The 16,820-nt window shown below is 46.3% G+C and overlaps 2 protein-coding genes across 4 annotated transcripts in view; one reads left to right on the top strand and one right to left on the bottom strand.

Annotated features, from left to right (window-relative positions):
- Positions 1 to 16,820, top strand: part of LOC114067151 (ubiquitin-conjugating enzyme E2 R2) — a 110,370-nt gene that overhangs the window by 86,666 nt on the left and 6,884 nt on the right. The window contains exons 3-5 of the mRNA XM_027902417.1: positions 4,996 to 5,093; positions 8,572 to 8,706; positions 10,117 to 10,366. Of these exons, the coding sequence (XP_027758218.1) occupies positions 4,996 to 5,093; positions 8,572 to 8,706; positions 10,117 to 10,336 (453 nt within the window). The 3' untranslated portion in view covers positions 10,337 to 10,366. The remainder of the gene's footprint in view (positions 1 to 4,995; positions 5,094 to 8,571; positions 8,707 to 10,116; positions 10,367 to 16,820) is intronic.
- Positions 16,204 to 16,820, bottom strand: part of LOC114067150 (ubiquitin-associated protein 2-like) — a 121,546-nt gene continuing 120,929 nt past the window's right edge. For all 3 annotated transcript variants that reach the window (XM_027902414.1, XM_027902415.1, XM_027902416.1), the window contains one exon: positions 16,204 to 16,299. In XM_027902414.1, the coding sequence (XP_027758215.1) occupies positions 16,204 to 16,299 (96 nt within the window). The remainder of the gene's footprint in view (positions 16,300 to 16,820) is intronic.

Here is a 16,820-nt window from a genome sequence, read left to right as displayed (position 1 = left end):
CCAAAACCCTAATGGTCAACCTCAGGTTTCTCCTGAGGTTCTTTGCCAGATGCTCCAGGTGAGACCATGCTCCCCAGCTGCCGTGGAGAGGATATTTCACACAGCTGGTCCTGTTCCAACAGGCCCCAGAGCTACTGCACGGGCTATCTCCTGTTTGATCTGCTCAAAGGCCTGTCGTTGCTCAAGACCCCACTCAAAATGGTTCTTCTTTCGGGTCACTTGATAGAGGGGGCTCACAAGCTGACTGTAACCTGGTATTCTGCATCCTCCAGAACCCCACAAGGCCTAGGGAAGGTTGTGTTTCCTTCTTGTTAGTTGGTGGAGACATAGTTGTTATCCTGTTGACCATATCCATAGGGTCGTGACAGTGTCCATCCTGTCATTTTAGTCCCAAAAACTGAATCTCCTGTGCAGGTCCCTTGACCTTGCTTTTCTTTATGGCAAACCCAGCTTTCAGAAGAATTTGAATTATTCTTTTTCCCTTATCAAACACTTCTTCTGCTGTGTTGCCCCACACAATGATGTCATCAGTATATTGTAGATGTTCAGGGGCATCACCCTGTTCCAGTGCAGTCTGGATCAGTCCATGACAGATGGAAAGGTCACATCTCCACCCCTGGGGCAGTCAATTCCAGGTATATTGGACACCCTTCCACGTGAAAGCAAACTGTGGTCTTCACTCTGTTGCCAGAGGGTTTAAGAGAAATGCATTGGCAATGTCAGTTGCAGCACACCACTTGGTTGTCTTCGACTCCATATTGGAGCTCTAGCATGTCTTCTACAGCTGCACTCAGTGGTGGCATTGTTTCGTTCAGGCCACAATAGCCTACTGTTAACCTCCACCCTCTGTCAGATTTTTGGACTGGCCATATGAGACTATTGAAAGGTGAGTGAGCCAGGGAATCTCAGTTGGTGGGATATTGCTGCTAGTGCATTGTCCCAGTAGCAATTGGCACATGCTGGTCTTCAACTTGCAGAAATCTCACAATGAAGGGATCTTCTAGAGACCAGGCAGGGTAGATAGCTACTTGATTGTGACGCATTAAATCACAATCCCAGGGGGAGGAGAGGGACAGAGCATGGACTCAGTAAGAGAAGGGAGCTGGAATAACTTTTGACAGGACGCAGGTTTTTATAACCTTACACAAACACAAAAACATTCCTTATAAGGCAAAACCTGTGACTGCAGCATCTGATTGGCTGCTGTTGTTACCTGGGGACAAGGCAGGCTTTTGGGCAGCAGTTTCATTCCTGTAATGAATTGCTCTGTGCTCAGCTTAGCCCAATGTGTGCTGTTAGGGTTTGGTTCTTTCCCCCAGGCCTTTAGCCTGTCTAAATCCCACACTTGATCTTCTCTGTATTCACAGTAGTTACACCAAAAGCCCATTGGTACCCCTTTGGATCCTTGAAGTACCTTCTCCTGGGGTAGTTGATGCCAAGGATACAAGGGGCCTCTGGGTCAGTCACAATGGGGTGCTTTCCCAACTTTTCCCCTGTTAAGCTCACCTCAGCCTCCAATACAGACAATTCTTGGCATCCCTCTGTCAGTCCAGAGAGCCAGATGGTTTCTGTGTCTCTATATCCTGATGGCACCAGTGTACACTGTGCACCAGTGTCTACTAAAGCCTTATACTTCTGTGGATCTGATGTGCCAAGCCATTGAATCCACACAGTCCAGTATGCCTGGTCATCCCTTTCCTCCTCCTGGCCAAAGGCAGGGACCCTTTATTCCTTTTCCTGGTCAGTGTTCCCTGTCTGACCCTTGCAATGCCAGACCAGAAGTCCCCTCAACAGGATCAAGGGAGGTGATCTCAGTTCTTCTATGTCTGGGAGATCACTGATTGCCTTCTTGTGTCTGCAGCAACTACACTGACACTTCTTAACAGCTCCCTTCCCTCTCAGTTCATGTACACAGGCTTCCAGCTTAAAGGTGGGTTCACCATCCCACTTCTTCATGTCCTCCCCCTGGCCCTGCAGAAAAAAACAGATTGCACCATGTCACAGCTCAGGAAGTCAGGGACGCTCAATATGAGTATCAAGCAAGCTTCGTTTATTGATTATACATCACGGCTTATATAGGATACATAATAAGATCATTAATATTCTGTAACCTAGCTCTACGATTGGTAACAGCCTTAACAGTCAGATCCACCCTCAATCCTTGTTTATGGAAATTCTCAGTTCCTTCTTTTCCCATGATATTACATTGTCTTCACACAGCTGCACTCACATACTGTCTCCTAGAATCTTACATACTAACACTATTCTTAGCTCTATTATCTATATTTACCACTAGCTTTCACATATGATTGGATGTTCACCTCTTATTTACATTCTTTTCCATGCTGTCAGGCTGTGGCCTTGCTGCATTCTCCAACAGCACCACGTGGCCTGCGCTTGGAGCTTCATTTCCCTCTGACCAGGGCAGGAGAGGACTGATTTCTTGGGTTGCTCCTGAGAGCTGAGGTACATGCCCATAGGCATGAGGAGGTACAGAGATTTTCTTCAAAGTTTTGGAGCCAGGAAGATGCTCTCTTCAGAGTTAGTGTATCCATTTCCTGGTAATACATTGCTGCCAAGCTGTTGGAATATGATGCAGGGGCACTTTGAAACACTTTCCTCCACATGGCCTAGATCTTTAGGGATATCACTTTTTAGATTACTATAGATGACTTCCAGCGCTGCTAATTCACTCAAGTACTGGATACTTTTGTCTGCAGTGGTCCACTTTCCTGGGGAGTTCACAAGATCTTCCTTAAATGGATATCTTGCCCTCACACTTGAGAGGAGCTGTCTCCAGAGACTACAAATTACTGCCTCTTTTCCAATTAATTTTTTAATTCCCTGACTTCTGTCAAGGGATTCCAACTGTTGGGCTTCATGACCTTCCAATTGCTGACTGTCAGCCCCTTTATCCCAACATCGAAGCAGTCAGGTAGAAATCCGCTCACCTGGCTGGGGGCTGTAATCTTTTCACAAGTCTCGAAGTTCTGATAAGGTCAGGGACTGGGTAACTTAGGTTTCCTGTTTGATTTGTCTCATTCCTTTCTCCAGTTTCTTTGTTGAAGGACTGGCTTCTTGATCAGACCCTTCTTTTCTTGGTTCTTTCTCCTCCTCTTCCTCCTTCCCTTCCTTCCTTTCAAATCGATGGTATGGATGTTTTGTTCTCTTTGTCCACTTTTTCACTACTGGGGCAATGACTGTAGTTGTTGTGGTTTGAGTCCCTGTCTCAGCCAGAGTGTCCTCCATTATGGTTTGGGTCCCTGCCTCCACTACAGTCCTCTGAGAGTACTGAACTGTGGCTCGATAGGCACAGGCCAGGCCCCAGTACAGGGTGAGAAGCTGCTGGTTTTGATTGGGATAGGCAAGGCACCATTCCATCAGGTGATGTGTCAGTTTGCTAGGGTTGAATACCTGTTCAGGTGTGAAGTCCCATGTAATGGGAGGTGTTAACTGCCCTAGGAACCTGCCCAAATCCTTCCACACACACTGACACACAAGGACCAGATGCTTCAGGTCACATTTCAATATTGCCTCACCCAAGATTTGTTTTCTTTTACACCAGGACAACACCAGGTTCCACAAACCCCATAATGTGCTAACAGTATTAATTAGTGGTATTAAACAGCTCACATAAGGATGAGCAAGGACCTCAGGAGCTGTGATAGTTCGGACATGGCTCCCTGCCAAATGCCCGAACTCACAGTAACAAACCCTTTCCCCCTCCCTTCTTCGCTTAGGGCAAAGGAAAAAAAACTATTAAAAATTTAAGAACCCAAAATCAAGCTACTTATATAAAAATATATATATTTACATATATTACAGTTATATACAGTTAAGATGCTATGTACACAGCAAAAGGGAATCCAAACATCCCCCAAAGGGAAAGGGAAAGGGGAAAAAGGGACAAAAGGGGACAAAAAGGGACACCAAACAGATATACGCAATCAAACTCAAGAACTATACTAATAACTAGCAAAACAGATCTCACCACGTCCCTTAGAAAAGCAGGATTGGCAGACACGGCCAGCACTCTCCAAACCTCCATGTGGCAGGTCAGTGGACGCTGCAGGCCTCAGCCTTAGATGAGCGAGACCAACGCAAGGACCCACTGTTCCTTGCAGAGTGAGGTCTCTAATCTCCAACTTATTTATACTCTGGTTTACGTAAAAATCATATGGAATACTGGGTACATGGCCACTTCCTTGGTTACAAGCTGGTCACCAGGAAGGCCTAGACCAAAACCATCACAGGAGCCTGCATAATAAAACCATCCACATTAATCCCGGGTAGGGAAGAAGATGTATTCCCTTATCTTGTCCATGAAATAACTCCCCCAGCACAGCAAGGCAGGGCAAAGCTTAGAGCTTGTTTGTATTAGTATGTTCCCAAACTCAGCAAAATAAAGAGATAAGCAGTGCAGCTGACAAACTCCATGTCCCGCACAGGAGCTTGCTACTCAATAACTACTATTACTATGGCATGCAATATATATATGTGTAACTGCCTTTGTCTCACCCCGCGTTTGGGCACCAAGAAGACTGTAGTGGGTTGACCTGGGCTGGACACCAGGTACCCACCAAGTTGCTCTATCACTCCCCTTCCCAGTCAGACAGAAGAGAGAAAATAAGATGGAAAATGACTCATAAGTTGAGGTAAGGCAGTTGACTAAAGCAAAAGTGACAGTTTGTGCATGCAGAAGCGAAGACAAAATAAAAAAAAATTTTATTCTCTATTTCCCATCAGCAAGTGGTGTCTGACCACTTCCCGGGAAGCAGAGCTTCAGAACATGTAGCAGTTGTTCCAGAAGGCAAACATTGTCAATAACAAATGCCCCCCCCCCTTCCTCCTCCTTTCCTTAGCTTTTATGTCTGAGCTGATGTCATATGGTATGGAATATCCCTTTGGCCAGTAGTTTGGGTCAGCTGGTTTGGTTGTGTTGTCAGACCTCTGCCTCAAGCCAGGCTATTCTCAACTTTTGTTTCTGTCTTGCAGAATGGTGATGTATGTATTTCAATTCTTCACCCACCTGTAGATGACCCACAAAGTGGAGAGCTGCCCTCCGAGAGGTGGAACCCTACCCAAAATGTCAGGTAACTGTGAATCTGTGATGTACAGCAGTGACCTCAAAGGCCTGTCATCTCTCTCCAAGACTAGGGCCTGTGTTGGGAAAGTTTTGGAACAAAATTTAAGACATTGGGAGCTTTAGGTCTTGAACTGGGTGAGAACTGGACTTATCAAGTTGTCTGAAGTGCTGATTCTGAAGTGACCTGATGCTGGGGTAACAATGTGGAGACTTCTGTCCTGTTAATTGGGTTTCATGCTCTTCAAACAAATTATCTCAAATGTTCTGCCCTTCCCCAGTCATTGTTATCCTACAGTTAGATTTTTCAAACTGTTCCATGGTACCACTAGTGGAAAAGAACTTTTTTGGGTATTTGGGCCCAGTAGGAATAACTTGGTGCATTATTCTGCTTGCTGTTTGCCTTACAGTATTTGTGTATCTCCTTTCTTGCAGTGTGATATCTTGAGCAGTTAGCCAGGTAGCTTTCTTCCTGACAAAAAGACCCAAAGGATCACTTAGTACCAGAGGCATTTGAAGCTAACCTGTCCCTTTTTTTTTTTTAAACAACAACTGTTCTCCAGAATGGGGTAGGGGATGTAAGAAAGCAAAGGTGGGCTTGAAATCCCCACTCTTCATCCAAACAACTTGCATGAAACAACATGCCAGAACAACCTCGCCCAAGGGAGAAACAGATCCATGACAGTACTGGAGAGGGTCAGTCTGTATCCAGTCTGGTGCAGTTTGTATCTGATGCTGAGGATGTTTTCAGTCACACATGGTTGGACTTTTTTATGGTTCTGTCCTGTCAGATCCCCTGTGTTGGGATCCCTTCCTGTTACTGTACTTTGTTCACCTTGCTTACCTACAGCAGCAGGGTTTGAGTTGGAGGAGACTGTCCAGCTCTTAAGGATATCAACAGTGATGGAGCTGATCTAATGTGCTGGTCAGGAATGAAGAGTGCAGAGAGTCTCACCTCTAATAGACAATTACCTTGGTGTGTTTAGGTAGCTTTGCAGTGACTTTGGAGTCTGGGGCACTGTAGTGGAAATTGATTTCTCCTCACTTTCTTGATGGAAGTGTGGTAGAGCAGGTGCTATATCCAGATGTGAATTCTTGTCCTCAGCCTTCTTTAGATTTTGCTTGCTTTACAGTAACGATGCTGTTGCTGACATGCTGGCTTTGCAGCCTGATTGCTGAGAATTCAAAGGCTTTTAAATAAATTCTTGAGTTGAAATAAAAGATGGTTTCTCTTCTACCTGTCATTCCAGTCTGACTAGACAGCTTTTTCCAGAGCTGCTGTTCTTTTTCCTACTGAATTATATTATTTGGAAAGTAAATTGTATATGACTCTCCTGATAGTTGTGCTGAACAGTCTGGCCAGATGAAAGTGTAGTGTTTAGTTTCAAAATCTTTCAAGAAACTTCATCCAAATGGCCAAGTATTTCCTGGAATTGTATCTCAGATATATGATATGCTTGGTGATGTGCTCGGCATGCCCTGCTCTGAACTACAGTTGGGGCTGTAGTCTCCTTTAATCAAGTTCTGCAAAGCAGTTGTTATGTACTGCTGTATTTCAAGACTTATTCCTTGTCTCTTATTCTCCCCTTCCATTTAAATTGAAAGCTGTTGCCAGCAGGATCACCACAGACGTGTGAAGCTGTTGTGGTGTTAGCTAAAGCCAGGTGGCCAGGTGTGTAGAGCTGTCTGAGTTGTGTGTTGGTTGTGACACTGTGTGAGGAACAAAGGGCTCAATCTCTGAAGTGCAAAGGGTTGTAGGAAATGCAGAGGGGTCTGGGCAAGGAAAGTAGTGTTTGTCCCTGGTAACTGTCAGCAGAGCAGGGCAGATGGCTAGTTCTGGGCTGCAGCTAGAAATCCAGGAACGCTATCTGTCTGCCAGGGGTTACGTGACTGGTTCATGCTGCCTTTGCTGAGTACCAGCAGCTGAATCTTGCTGGGCCCTTGGCAGCTTGCCTGGGTGTTGAGCACAGCAAGGGGAAGATAGTGCATATGTTTTTTAAGTGCTGCTACAGCAGTCTTGGCACACAGGCTGAGAGACCTGACCACAGTTCCAACCTCTTAATACACTGTGGGGCAGGGAAGTCAGTGCAGCCTCATTTGATGCCCTTGAGTTGTAGTGTTTTTGGGGTAGGCAAAGAGCCTGGCTTTCTGCTGAGAGGATGAATGTCATGAGGAACAGGCTCACCAAGCAGGTTTCCAACCCTGCACCATCTATGGGTGGTATGGACAAGCTGAATTCTAGTCTGATGCAAGCTTTGCCTGCTACTCTGTCACAAACGCGTACAGACATGATAGTCTGTCATCAGATTAGGTCTTATAGGTTTGTATTGTGTCATCTTCTCTACACTGATGACCAGAGTCTGAAGTTCATAAGTATCTGCTGTTACTTCAACTATTGTCCTTAGTGTATTGGGTTTGTGTGGCCAGGTTTTGGTAGCAGAGGAGCTACAGGGGTGGCTTCTGTGAGAAGCTACTAGAAGCTTCCCCCATGTCCAGCAAAGCCAATGACAGCTGGCTCCAGGATGGACCCACAACTGGCCAAGGCCAAGCCAATCAGGAATGACAGAGTGGAGTGAAAACATGTGAACAACTCTGCAGACACCAAGGTCAGTGGGGGAGGAGGTGCTCCAGGCACTGGAGCTGAGATTCCCCTGCTGCCTGTGGTACAGCCCGTGGTGAGGCAGCTTGCCCCTGCAGCCTATGGAGGTTAACAGGAGTGAAAAGATTCACCTGCAGCCCACGGAGGAGACCCACGCTGGAGCAGGGAAATGCCCAAAAGAGGGCTGTAAACCCATGGGAAGCCTGTGGAGAGAGGAGCCCATGCTAGAGCACGTTTCCTACTTTTGACCCTGTGGGGGACCCATGTTGGAACAGCCTGTGGCTAAAGGATTGACCCTGTGGAAAAGTGACTCGCATTGCAGCAGTTCATGGAGAACCGTTGCCCATGGGATGGACTCACGTTGGAGAAGTTTATGGAGGAGGGAAAGGACTCCTCTCCCTGAGCAGCAGCAGGAACAATGTGTGATGAACTGACTGTAACCCCCATTCCCTGTCTCACTGTGCTGCTGGGGGGGAGGAGGTAGAGCTTGGGAAGGAGGGAGGGGTGGGGGAAAGTGTTTTTATTTTACTTGTTATTATCCTGCTCTGATTTTGTTAGTAATAAATTCAATTAATATCCTCAATGCAAGTCTATTTTGCCTGTGACAGTATTTGGTGAGTGATCTGTCCCTGTCCTTATCTCAACCCATGAACTTTCGTTATATTTTCTCTCCTCTGTACAGACAGAGAGGGCAGTAGTGATAGAGCAGCTTTGGTGGGTGCCTGGCATCCAGCCAGGGCCAACCCACTACACTCAGATATCCTTCATTATTCTTCACTTAAGTTTTGACTTTAAACATGTTTCTGATGCATCACCTAAAGAAGTTTTCAGCATGCAGAATTCATGAATGTGTTAGGTCTGACTCTGCTGTCATTATTACCTTTTTCAGGACTATCTTACTGAGTGTAATCTCTTTGCTTAATGAGCCCAACACATTCTCTCCTGCCAATGTGGATGCATCAGTCATGTTCAGGAAATGGAGGGACAGTAAAGGAAAAGACAAGGAGTATGCTGAAATCATAAGGTAAGCTTTGCTGTGTGTGATGCCGTGCTATTGGCCTCCTGCTTTGAATCCTGTGACGTAGGCTGCTTTCAGAATTTGCTGCAACCAGCTTCTTGCTGTGGCTGCACCTTTCAAAATTAATTTTACAGCTTTATTCCAAGTCCATGCTTCTGGACAGAAATGGTGCAAACTTCTGGAGCAGGAGGACTGGACTGATCTGTCTTCGTATTGTTCTTTTTCAGACTAATCTAGCATGATGCTCTGCAAAACCTATTGGCTGCTATTAAATTCCTGTCAAAGTCCCTGCTTGCCTTTGAGTGCTGCTTGCATTGCTTGGGATGTGATTCAAACTGCCTTCATCCTACTAATTCTGTGCTTAATGCACTCGTGAATCATAATCTTGTCCCTCCAATTCAAAGTAATATCAGTAGGATTTGGCAAGCGCTTCCACAGCTGGGTTTGATTAGCTGGAAGAACTGTTCAGTCTTGACTGCCCTTTGCTAAGACATTCATGGTTCATCAGGTGCTATAGGGAGATGATGTGAACTTGAGCCTAGGTTGCTGTGGAGTGGCAAATGGGCAGCCCATACTGCAGTGGGACTGCTGTCATGCTGTCATGCTTGCCTGGGACAAGACAACATCTACATTGACTCTGCTAGCTGGATATAGCCCTGGTTGGAGCTATGCAGGGCAGTCAGTTGCTGGCCTGAGCTGTGCAAAGAACCTTGCTGGGAGGTTATCTTAGTCCCCTCCATCTCCATTGGCTTCAGTGGAGCTGGATGTATTACATAAGCAGACTATGGCAGACTGAGCAGGTGGGTGGAAGGGAAGGTACAGGTTGCCATCTGCTCCCCTCCCAGCCCAAGTGCTGCTGAGAGGCAGCAGCCAGAGCCCATCTTGGGGTGATGAGAAACACTTGTTTCCTGCTATCTCCAGGCGGTGCTGGGGTTACAGCTGCATCTCAGGGTGCAGCCACATGCTCAGACTGCTCTTACCCTCCAGTGATGACAAATGCTTGTGGGAATTGCAGTTTTGAGTATGTTGAGGTAAAGTCATTAGTGGTGGAGGATGGCTGTGGATGGCATCTCTGAACCTACCGCAATAAGTCATCTTAGGAAATCCCTGACCATCCCTTCTCTAACAAATGTAATGGGATTTGCTCTGAGCTCTGCCAGGTTTCTAATGTGGAGTCCTGCAGAATAATTGATTTCATATGTTGCTGAGAATATGTGTGCTGCTAACACCCTTGGAGTGCTTCCAAGCCTGGGGCTGCAGGAACTTTGTTTCTAGTGGTGCTTCAGCCAAACATCAGCTCTCCTGACTTTGAGCTGCCAGGAGGGCTGGACAGGGGCTGGCTGGGAGGTGGGGAGTTGAGCCACGCTGCTGCCAGCACATGGCCCTGCTCATGTTGCTGTGTCCTCCTCCCCACAGGAAACAGGTTTTGGCTACCAAAGCTGAAGCTGAGAAGGATGGCGTGAAGGTCCCCACTACACTGGCCGAGTACTGCATCAAAACTAAAGTGCCTTCCAATGACAACAGTTCAGATTTGCTTTACGACGACTTGTACGATGATGACATTGATGACGAAGATGAGGAGGAGGAGGATGCCGACTGTTACGATGATGATGATTCTGGCAATGAGGAGTCATGACCTGCTCCCTCTATGCCCCTGTACTGCCCTGTCCAGGCCAGAAGGGAGCAGTGGTAACCTAGCAGCAGTCCAGCAAAAAAGTGGTGGTGGGAGGGGAGGGATCAAGAAAGCTTTGTCTCCTGCTGTCTCCTGTTGTATGGATCTGTTTGCTCCTTTTTTATGGACCTCTTAGAGACCCTCCACAGAATGTCTGAATTCTTGCATTCTTAACCCTTTCATCACTGTATTATGATTTCTTTTTAAAAAAGAAACTTCCTTTTCCACTTCTCTATGAAATACAATGAAACAGGTTTGCTTGTGTTTAGATTCTTGAATTAAATTCAGTCTTGCATTGAGATGTTTGATGCATTTAAAGCTGGAACAAAACCATTGGAAGATGGATTTTCAGGTGTTCCAGTGCTGCATTTACTGGGAAGAAAAATATCCACACTGAGTAAATTGCTAGGGTTTAGCTACTCCATTTACAATAATAGCATGTGTACATTCATTTAGCCTTGTGATGGTGGCTTTTCCTTAATGAGGTGTGGGGTGGAGAGTGTAAAGCTACTGTGTGTTGAGCTTGATGGGATGTTACTGAAAGGTACAGGAATCTGTTTAGCCTGTTCAAGGTAGGAAATAGCTGACTCCTGGATTCGCAGAGGACGCAATCAGCTTTGTCTCTGAAAAAGGCTTGTGATATGAACCTTAAAATATAAACACTTAACACTTCACATCTGTACAACTGAGCCCTGGGTTGCATTATTTGGTTTTTTTTCAGACTAAGTTGGGGTTGAAAAAGTTCAATTTCGCCATTCTGCTGGGATCTGCTGCCAGCTGCCCCTCTAATGAGGGAGGAAAACAGAAGTGTATCCCACTTCCCAGTGGGTCAGCATTCATCCTGAACTTTTTGGCCATGTGAGAGTCTCTTTCCCCAGTGCTCGCTAGTAACCTTTGCTTCTTCCAGCCCAAGTCCAGTGCTGGCCTGAGCCTTTTTTCGATTGCTTATGTTGGTCACCTGTTGGTAAATGCAGCTCTGCTGTAGCTCTGTAGGGTTGACAGAAGACAAAGTTCCCTTTGCCACCTGCCTGGGGCAGCCAGTCTGTTCCTGTGCCTGCAGTGGCTGCTGGGACATGGGGCAGAGGGGTGGATGGGTGCTGGGCTCTCCCCTGCCTGGCTGGCTGGGGCACGAGTGGATGTGTGCAGCCCTACAGGAGAAGGTTACACAGTGCTTTCAGGCTGGAAGAGAAAGCCAGCAGCAGGGTTTGACAGGCTCTTCAGCAGCATGCTTCAGCTGATGCCCTGATCCTGTGTGCGGAATCCTCTTCCACAATCCCTCAGCACCTTCACCCCATTGCAGTGTACTCTTGTTCAGCTGTGGTGCAGTGCCCTGAATTCACTTTCACATGATCCTTGGATTGGCAGCCAGCCATGCCCTCCTGTGCTTAGCCCTGGCAGCTCCAGGAGGAGATCGGAGGTGCTGGCCCTGCTTGGGTGAGCCCCTTTGTTTTGACAGGTACAGAGGCAGTCACCCTGATAAGAACTGTAAGCTCGAGAGTAAACTTTGTTTTGTGATCAGCTTGGTGGCTGTGTCCCAGGGTGAGGAATGAGATGAGAGTGAGCAAGATGTGCTGCCTGGAGAGAAGGGGAAGGCAGCCATTGGGGAGGGGAGGAAGGCCTGTGGAGCTCTGTTTGAAGTGAGCAAGGCAGATTTGTTTTCAAAATGTTTCTTGGCTGGGATTTGCTGCAGCAGGGACAGTCCCTTCCCCAGGGTGTGTTAGTGTGCGTCCCTCTGCCCCTGGCAGAGTGAAGGCAGCCCAAGTGGTGAAACCTTGTCCTCAGTGCTCTATGTGATGGTCTGCCCTCCTGCTTGCTTGTTACCTGAACAGGCAGCTGGACCCCTCCTAAAGCATCCCACATGGGCTCCTTCAGGCCATCTTTCCATCAGGGACTAACTCAGTCCCTGGTGCTTTTTGGAGCCAGCAGCAGGGCTCCTCTGCATCTAGTTACAGTGTGGGGAACACCCCCACACCCCAGCTTCATACCAGCCCTGTGAGGGCAGTGCCAGTGTTAGAAAATGAGCCTCTTTCACTCATGGATGCCGGACTGGTCTCAGGGCCACACTGGGACAGGAACACAGGTCTCCAGCTTTGAGGGGTTGTTAGGGGCATGAAGGAGCAGAGTACAGCAACACTGGCTGTGCTGATGACTTGGTTTGAAATGATACTGCATCTTTCAGGATTTCCCTTGTATTTTTTACCATCTTCACTATATACTCTCCATTGAGTTGTATTTTGAAGCTTGGTGTTGTAAGATGCATTATCATGACTCTTCTATTACCCTTTCTTAAAGACAAAAAGCAACCTACTTTAAAAGCTCTGACTGTAATCAGACTAATTTCTCTTCTCCACTGCCCTGTGCAGTGTCACTTCTTGTTGACTTGCTGGTTTTCTTTTTTGGGATACCAACTGAAATATGAGGGTATTGTGTTTGGGGTTTTGTTTGGGGTTTTTAAAACTATTTAAGAAATTGTGAAAAAATGTTTACCTGATCTTTGTATTCTGTTTTTTTTCTTAACCTTTTTCTCAGCTCAGCCAGTATTAGTGTTTACATTTGCAACTACCTGCCCTTTCAAATGCAGTTTTCAACCATTCTGAAACCAGCAGGGTACACTAGATTTCTTAGTAGTTTTCTAAACTGAAATCCTAGATGGTTTCCTTTTTTCTTCAGTATAATTTACCAGAAACAATTAACTGATGCATTTTTGTGTTGTCTTCTCCTTCAGTAGTTATATTTTGTCTTTTCTGCACATCTGTCTACTAATAAAAATGTGAAATGAAAATATCCCAGTACTGTTACTTCCCTGTTAATTGAGTTGGTTTATTTGCACAGGTTAAAGCTTTGAATAACAGCTGTTCACAAATTCAGTGGTGCTCCAGTATCAATGCCTATACATATACATAAATATCTACAAGGCTATTTGGAAAAATAAAGCTGCTGTTTGACAGCTCCCTACACCTAAGAGTAAAGAAGAAACTGATTTGGAAAAGCACTTTGGCAAAAGGCCATGGGCTTTGCTTTTATATTTATTTATTCACCTTAAGTCAGCAAAGGAAAGAGCAGGGAGAAGACAGTTCATGGTGTCATATGACTGCAGCAGAGATGCAAGGACTTGGGGTAAAGGTGCTGCCATGGGGCTAGGGTGCTGCTGGTGGCCAGTTCCTTGGGAAGGCAGGAGCATGACACTCCTGAAATGGTCAGACAAGGTGGGGGGGAGCTTGTTTTTTGGGGCAGGGTGCTTTGACCTCATGTAGAAGAGTCACAGAGTTACTGAGGTAATCACTGCCAACTACCCCTTTGGAGTGCTTGTTCTGCCTGACCCATGCTGTTCCCTGATGGCTCAAGAGTGCAGAAGTTTTTGTTTTTGCAGTGCTAAAATTGGCAGGACACATGTACAGGCATTGCATTTGCTACAATTGACATTGTTGGCAGCACAGCAACTGCTGAGTCAAATGTGGTTGGGGCCTGAATGTTTATGCTTCACAGCCATACTGGAGGAATGGTGATGGCATTGCAGAGCTCCCTGCCTAGAGGAGTCTCCATATTGGGGAATGAGACTGAGAAAGATGGTGCTGTCTGGGCCTTCTGACTGGAATCGGGCCTGCTTGTAGCTCCTGCCTGGCTTCTATAGCACCAGCCTGCCCTGAGCTGCCAGTAGCTTCCTAATCTAGCAAAAGGTTTTGTACCAAAGCCAGGACAAATGCTCCAAGCTGCCCTGCACTGGGCAAACCTGGCTGCCACTTGTGCAGTGGTTGGGGTTTTTTGGGGGGTGCAGAGTGGGGTTTTTTCTTCATTTCCTTAATGTCCAAGTGCAGCAGAACAACCTTGGCTCTACCATCAGACTGTGGAACAGAGACTTTGAGAGGAAATTTCTGCAGAAGAGCCCTGCTGGAGCTGACAGGATAAGGAAAGGGGAAAACATCCTGTTTAGGCTTGCCAGAGGAGGGAGGGGAGACAGTAAGTCCTCAGCCTGCAGAAACATTTCAGGTCCCAAAACCAGTGGCAGTGAGACAGCAGCTGCCAAGGGCTTTCAGCAGCTGCTGAAGTTTGACCATTATCAAATGCCAGTGCAGTTCCTGTTGTGCTGCTCGAGAGGTAGGAGGAAGTCTGGGTGACTTCTTCCCAGCCAACTAGATCCCACAGAATCTGAGAGCTGATGAAAGTGTGACTAAGAAAAGTGGTCCTCATGGTAGAAACAATTTTTTATTTTTTTTTTCCCTTGTAGGAAACAGATTTGGGAAGTGCAAAAAAAGCCCATTACCTCTTGAATGGACACACATGGTTTCATATTTACCCACCTCCTTTGCTGCACAAGGCCTGGATGCTCAGGAGGATGAGCCTGGGGCAGGAGCTATCCCTCAGGTGCCCTCACCACTGACCTTCCTCCTGGTGGAGGCCATAGACTTCATGGGCAAAAGAAGGAGGGCAGTGCTGCTGTGCTCCCTCCTTACCGTTCCAGGCTGCTCCACAGGGCCAAAGACAGAGCACAATGCCAGAGGACAGCAAATGCAGAGACATGATGCTTGTGGCAGGAGTGCTGCCCAGGATCCCATCCCCACTGCAACTGCCTATGAGCTCTCAGTACCAAGGTGTGCTCACCTTTGTCATGGTATTCAGCATCCCCTGCAGACCCATCTCCTGCTCTTACCCTCCCAGGAGGAAGAGGTATAAAAGGACAGGCTGTAAAAGCAAAACTGCTTGAGGCCTTTGAAAATGCAGACAAACACCAGTGATATGCTCAGATATTTATTAGGTGGAGGAAGGGCTAAAAAGAAATAAAATTAAAACATTCACCACACTGGTGCAGAACAAGAAGGACCAGGAGTTGCCTCCAGGGTCTTGTTTTAGAAAAAAAATGGGGAAGGACAAGTGAAGTTTCCATCAAGTAGCTGTGTCTTTCCTGGCAGGGTGGCTCAAGGCAAAAAGAGGTAGAAGACAGAGCTTATACTTTTATTTAAGAAACTGTTACATAGTTTTGACCTATAATGATGGAAACGAAGTTGCAGGACCCACTGAGCCATCCAAAGTCTCTTGCTAGAGAAAGAAAAAAAACCCCAACACCAAAACATACAACCTGCCCCCAACAAAAACTCCCAATCAACCAAAAAAACACAAAACAAAAAAAAAGGTTTTTATTAATAGAAAATAAAAAGGTGAAGCTGCAGCTCAGGGCCACAGCGGAAAAACTGCCCATGAAAGTTCATCTTCCACAGCAGGAGGGAGGGAGGAGATGAAAGAAAGGGGAAAACTCACAAAAATTTTCTTTTTCCTTCCCCCCAACCCTTTTTTATCTCTTTAAAGTAACAGCTATATTGGGGGTTGAGGACAGAAATCAAACCAACAGGACACATCTTGATTCCTTTTTTTTTTTTTTGGAGGGGGGGGGAAGGCAGGTCTCCTTATTTGCCTGAATTTAGAACTGCATTAAATAAATGGGCTCCAGCTCCAAAAAAATGGCACAGTTTGTCTTTCGACAGTTATAAAGCTTAAAAAAATAGAAGGATGCCCTGGTGCAGATGGGAAATTAATAATAAATTTTCCTACAAAGAAAATAAAACAGGCTGCAAGACGCAGAAAACCACATTTAGGCTATATTACATTTACAAATACATACATAAATATATTACATACAACAGTAACTCAAAGAGGAAGCAGGCAAGTCACACAGAGGATGGCTGGTTGGCTGCACTTCTCCCCGCACAGACATTTGGCTAAGCAGTTACTTCTATTAATTCTAGGAATGGGGTTTGGCTTTTTTCTTTCTCTCTCTCTTTTTTTTTTTTTTTTCCTTTCCTCTCCTTTGATTCTCTCCCCCTTCCCTGGTTTCAGATTTAGTTTGTCCAGTATGGAGAAGTGCCATAGGTGGTTTTGGTAGCCTGAGATTTTTGCTGCATGGTGCTGGGTTGATTGCGTTGGCCAGATCCACCCTAGAAATTGGAAAGAAAGGAGAGATGAGCACCAGCACTCCCAGGAAAGCAAGCCTGTCCATACATCAGCTGAAGAGCTCCCAACCAACGCAGCAAGGGATTTGTTTCTGCTTTGCAACATCGTTGAATCCTGCAATCCAGGACAGTCACAGAGAAACCAAGCAGAAGTGTGGGGACTCACCGTCCCATCACCTCCTACCCAAGACAGGTTCAAGGACAAGGAGAGGAGCAGGATGGGACAACAAAGGAGCTCTCCCAAGATGAACAGAGGCAGTGCACCAGTCAAGGATGCCACATATTCAGAAAGAGAAGTAATTTCTTATTTCTGGATTCTAAGGCAGAACACTGTTTCTCCTGGAAACATTTACAGTGAGGAAAGGAAATACATGGGCTGGTAAAACCAAATCAGAAATTGGAGCCAACATGCAACCTGCAAGGGGATGCTTGATTTTCCCCCCAGAATTACAGTACAAGTGCTCACATCTTGCTCTCCTGCCACAGCCAGGGGACATCAATGCCTG

Source organism: Empidonax traillii, unplaced genomic scaffold (assembly GCF_003031625.1).
Source record: "Empidonax traillii isolate 1590-97213 ecotype Southwest subspecies unplaced genomic scaffold, ASM303162v1 scaffold870:size258474, whole genome shotgun sequence".
Taxonomy (NCBI): domain Eukaryota; kingdom Metazoa; phylum Chordata; class Aves; order Passeriformes; family Tyrannidae; genus Empidonax; species Empidonax traillii.
Note: the sequence above shows the minus strand (reverse complement) of the source record. Positions and strands in the feature narration are given on the sequence as shown.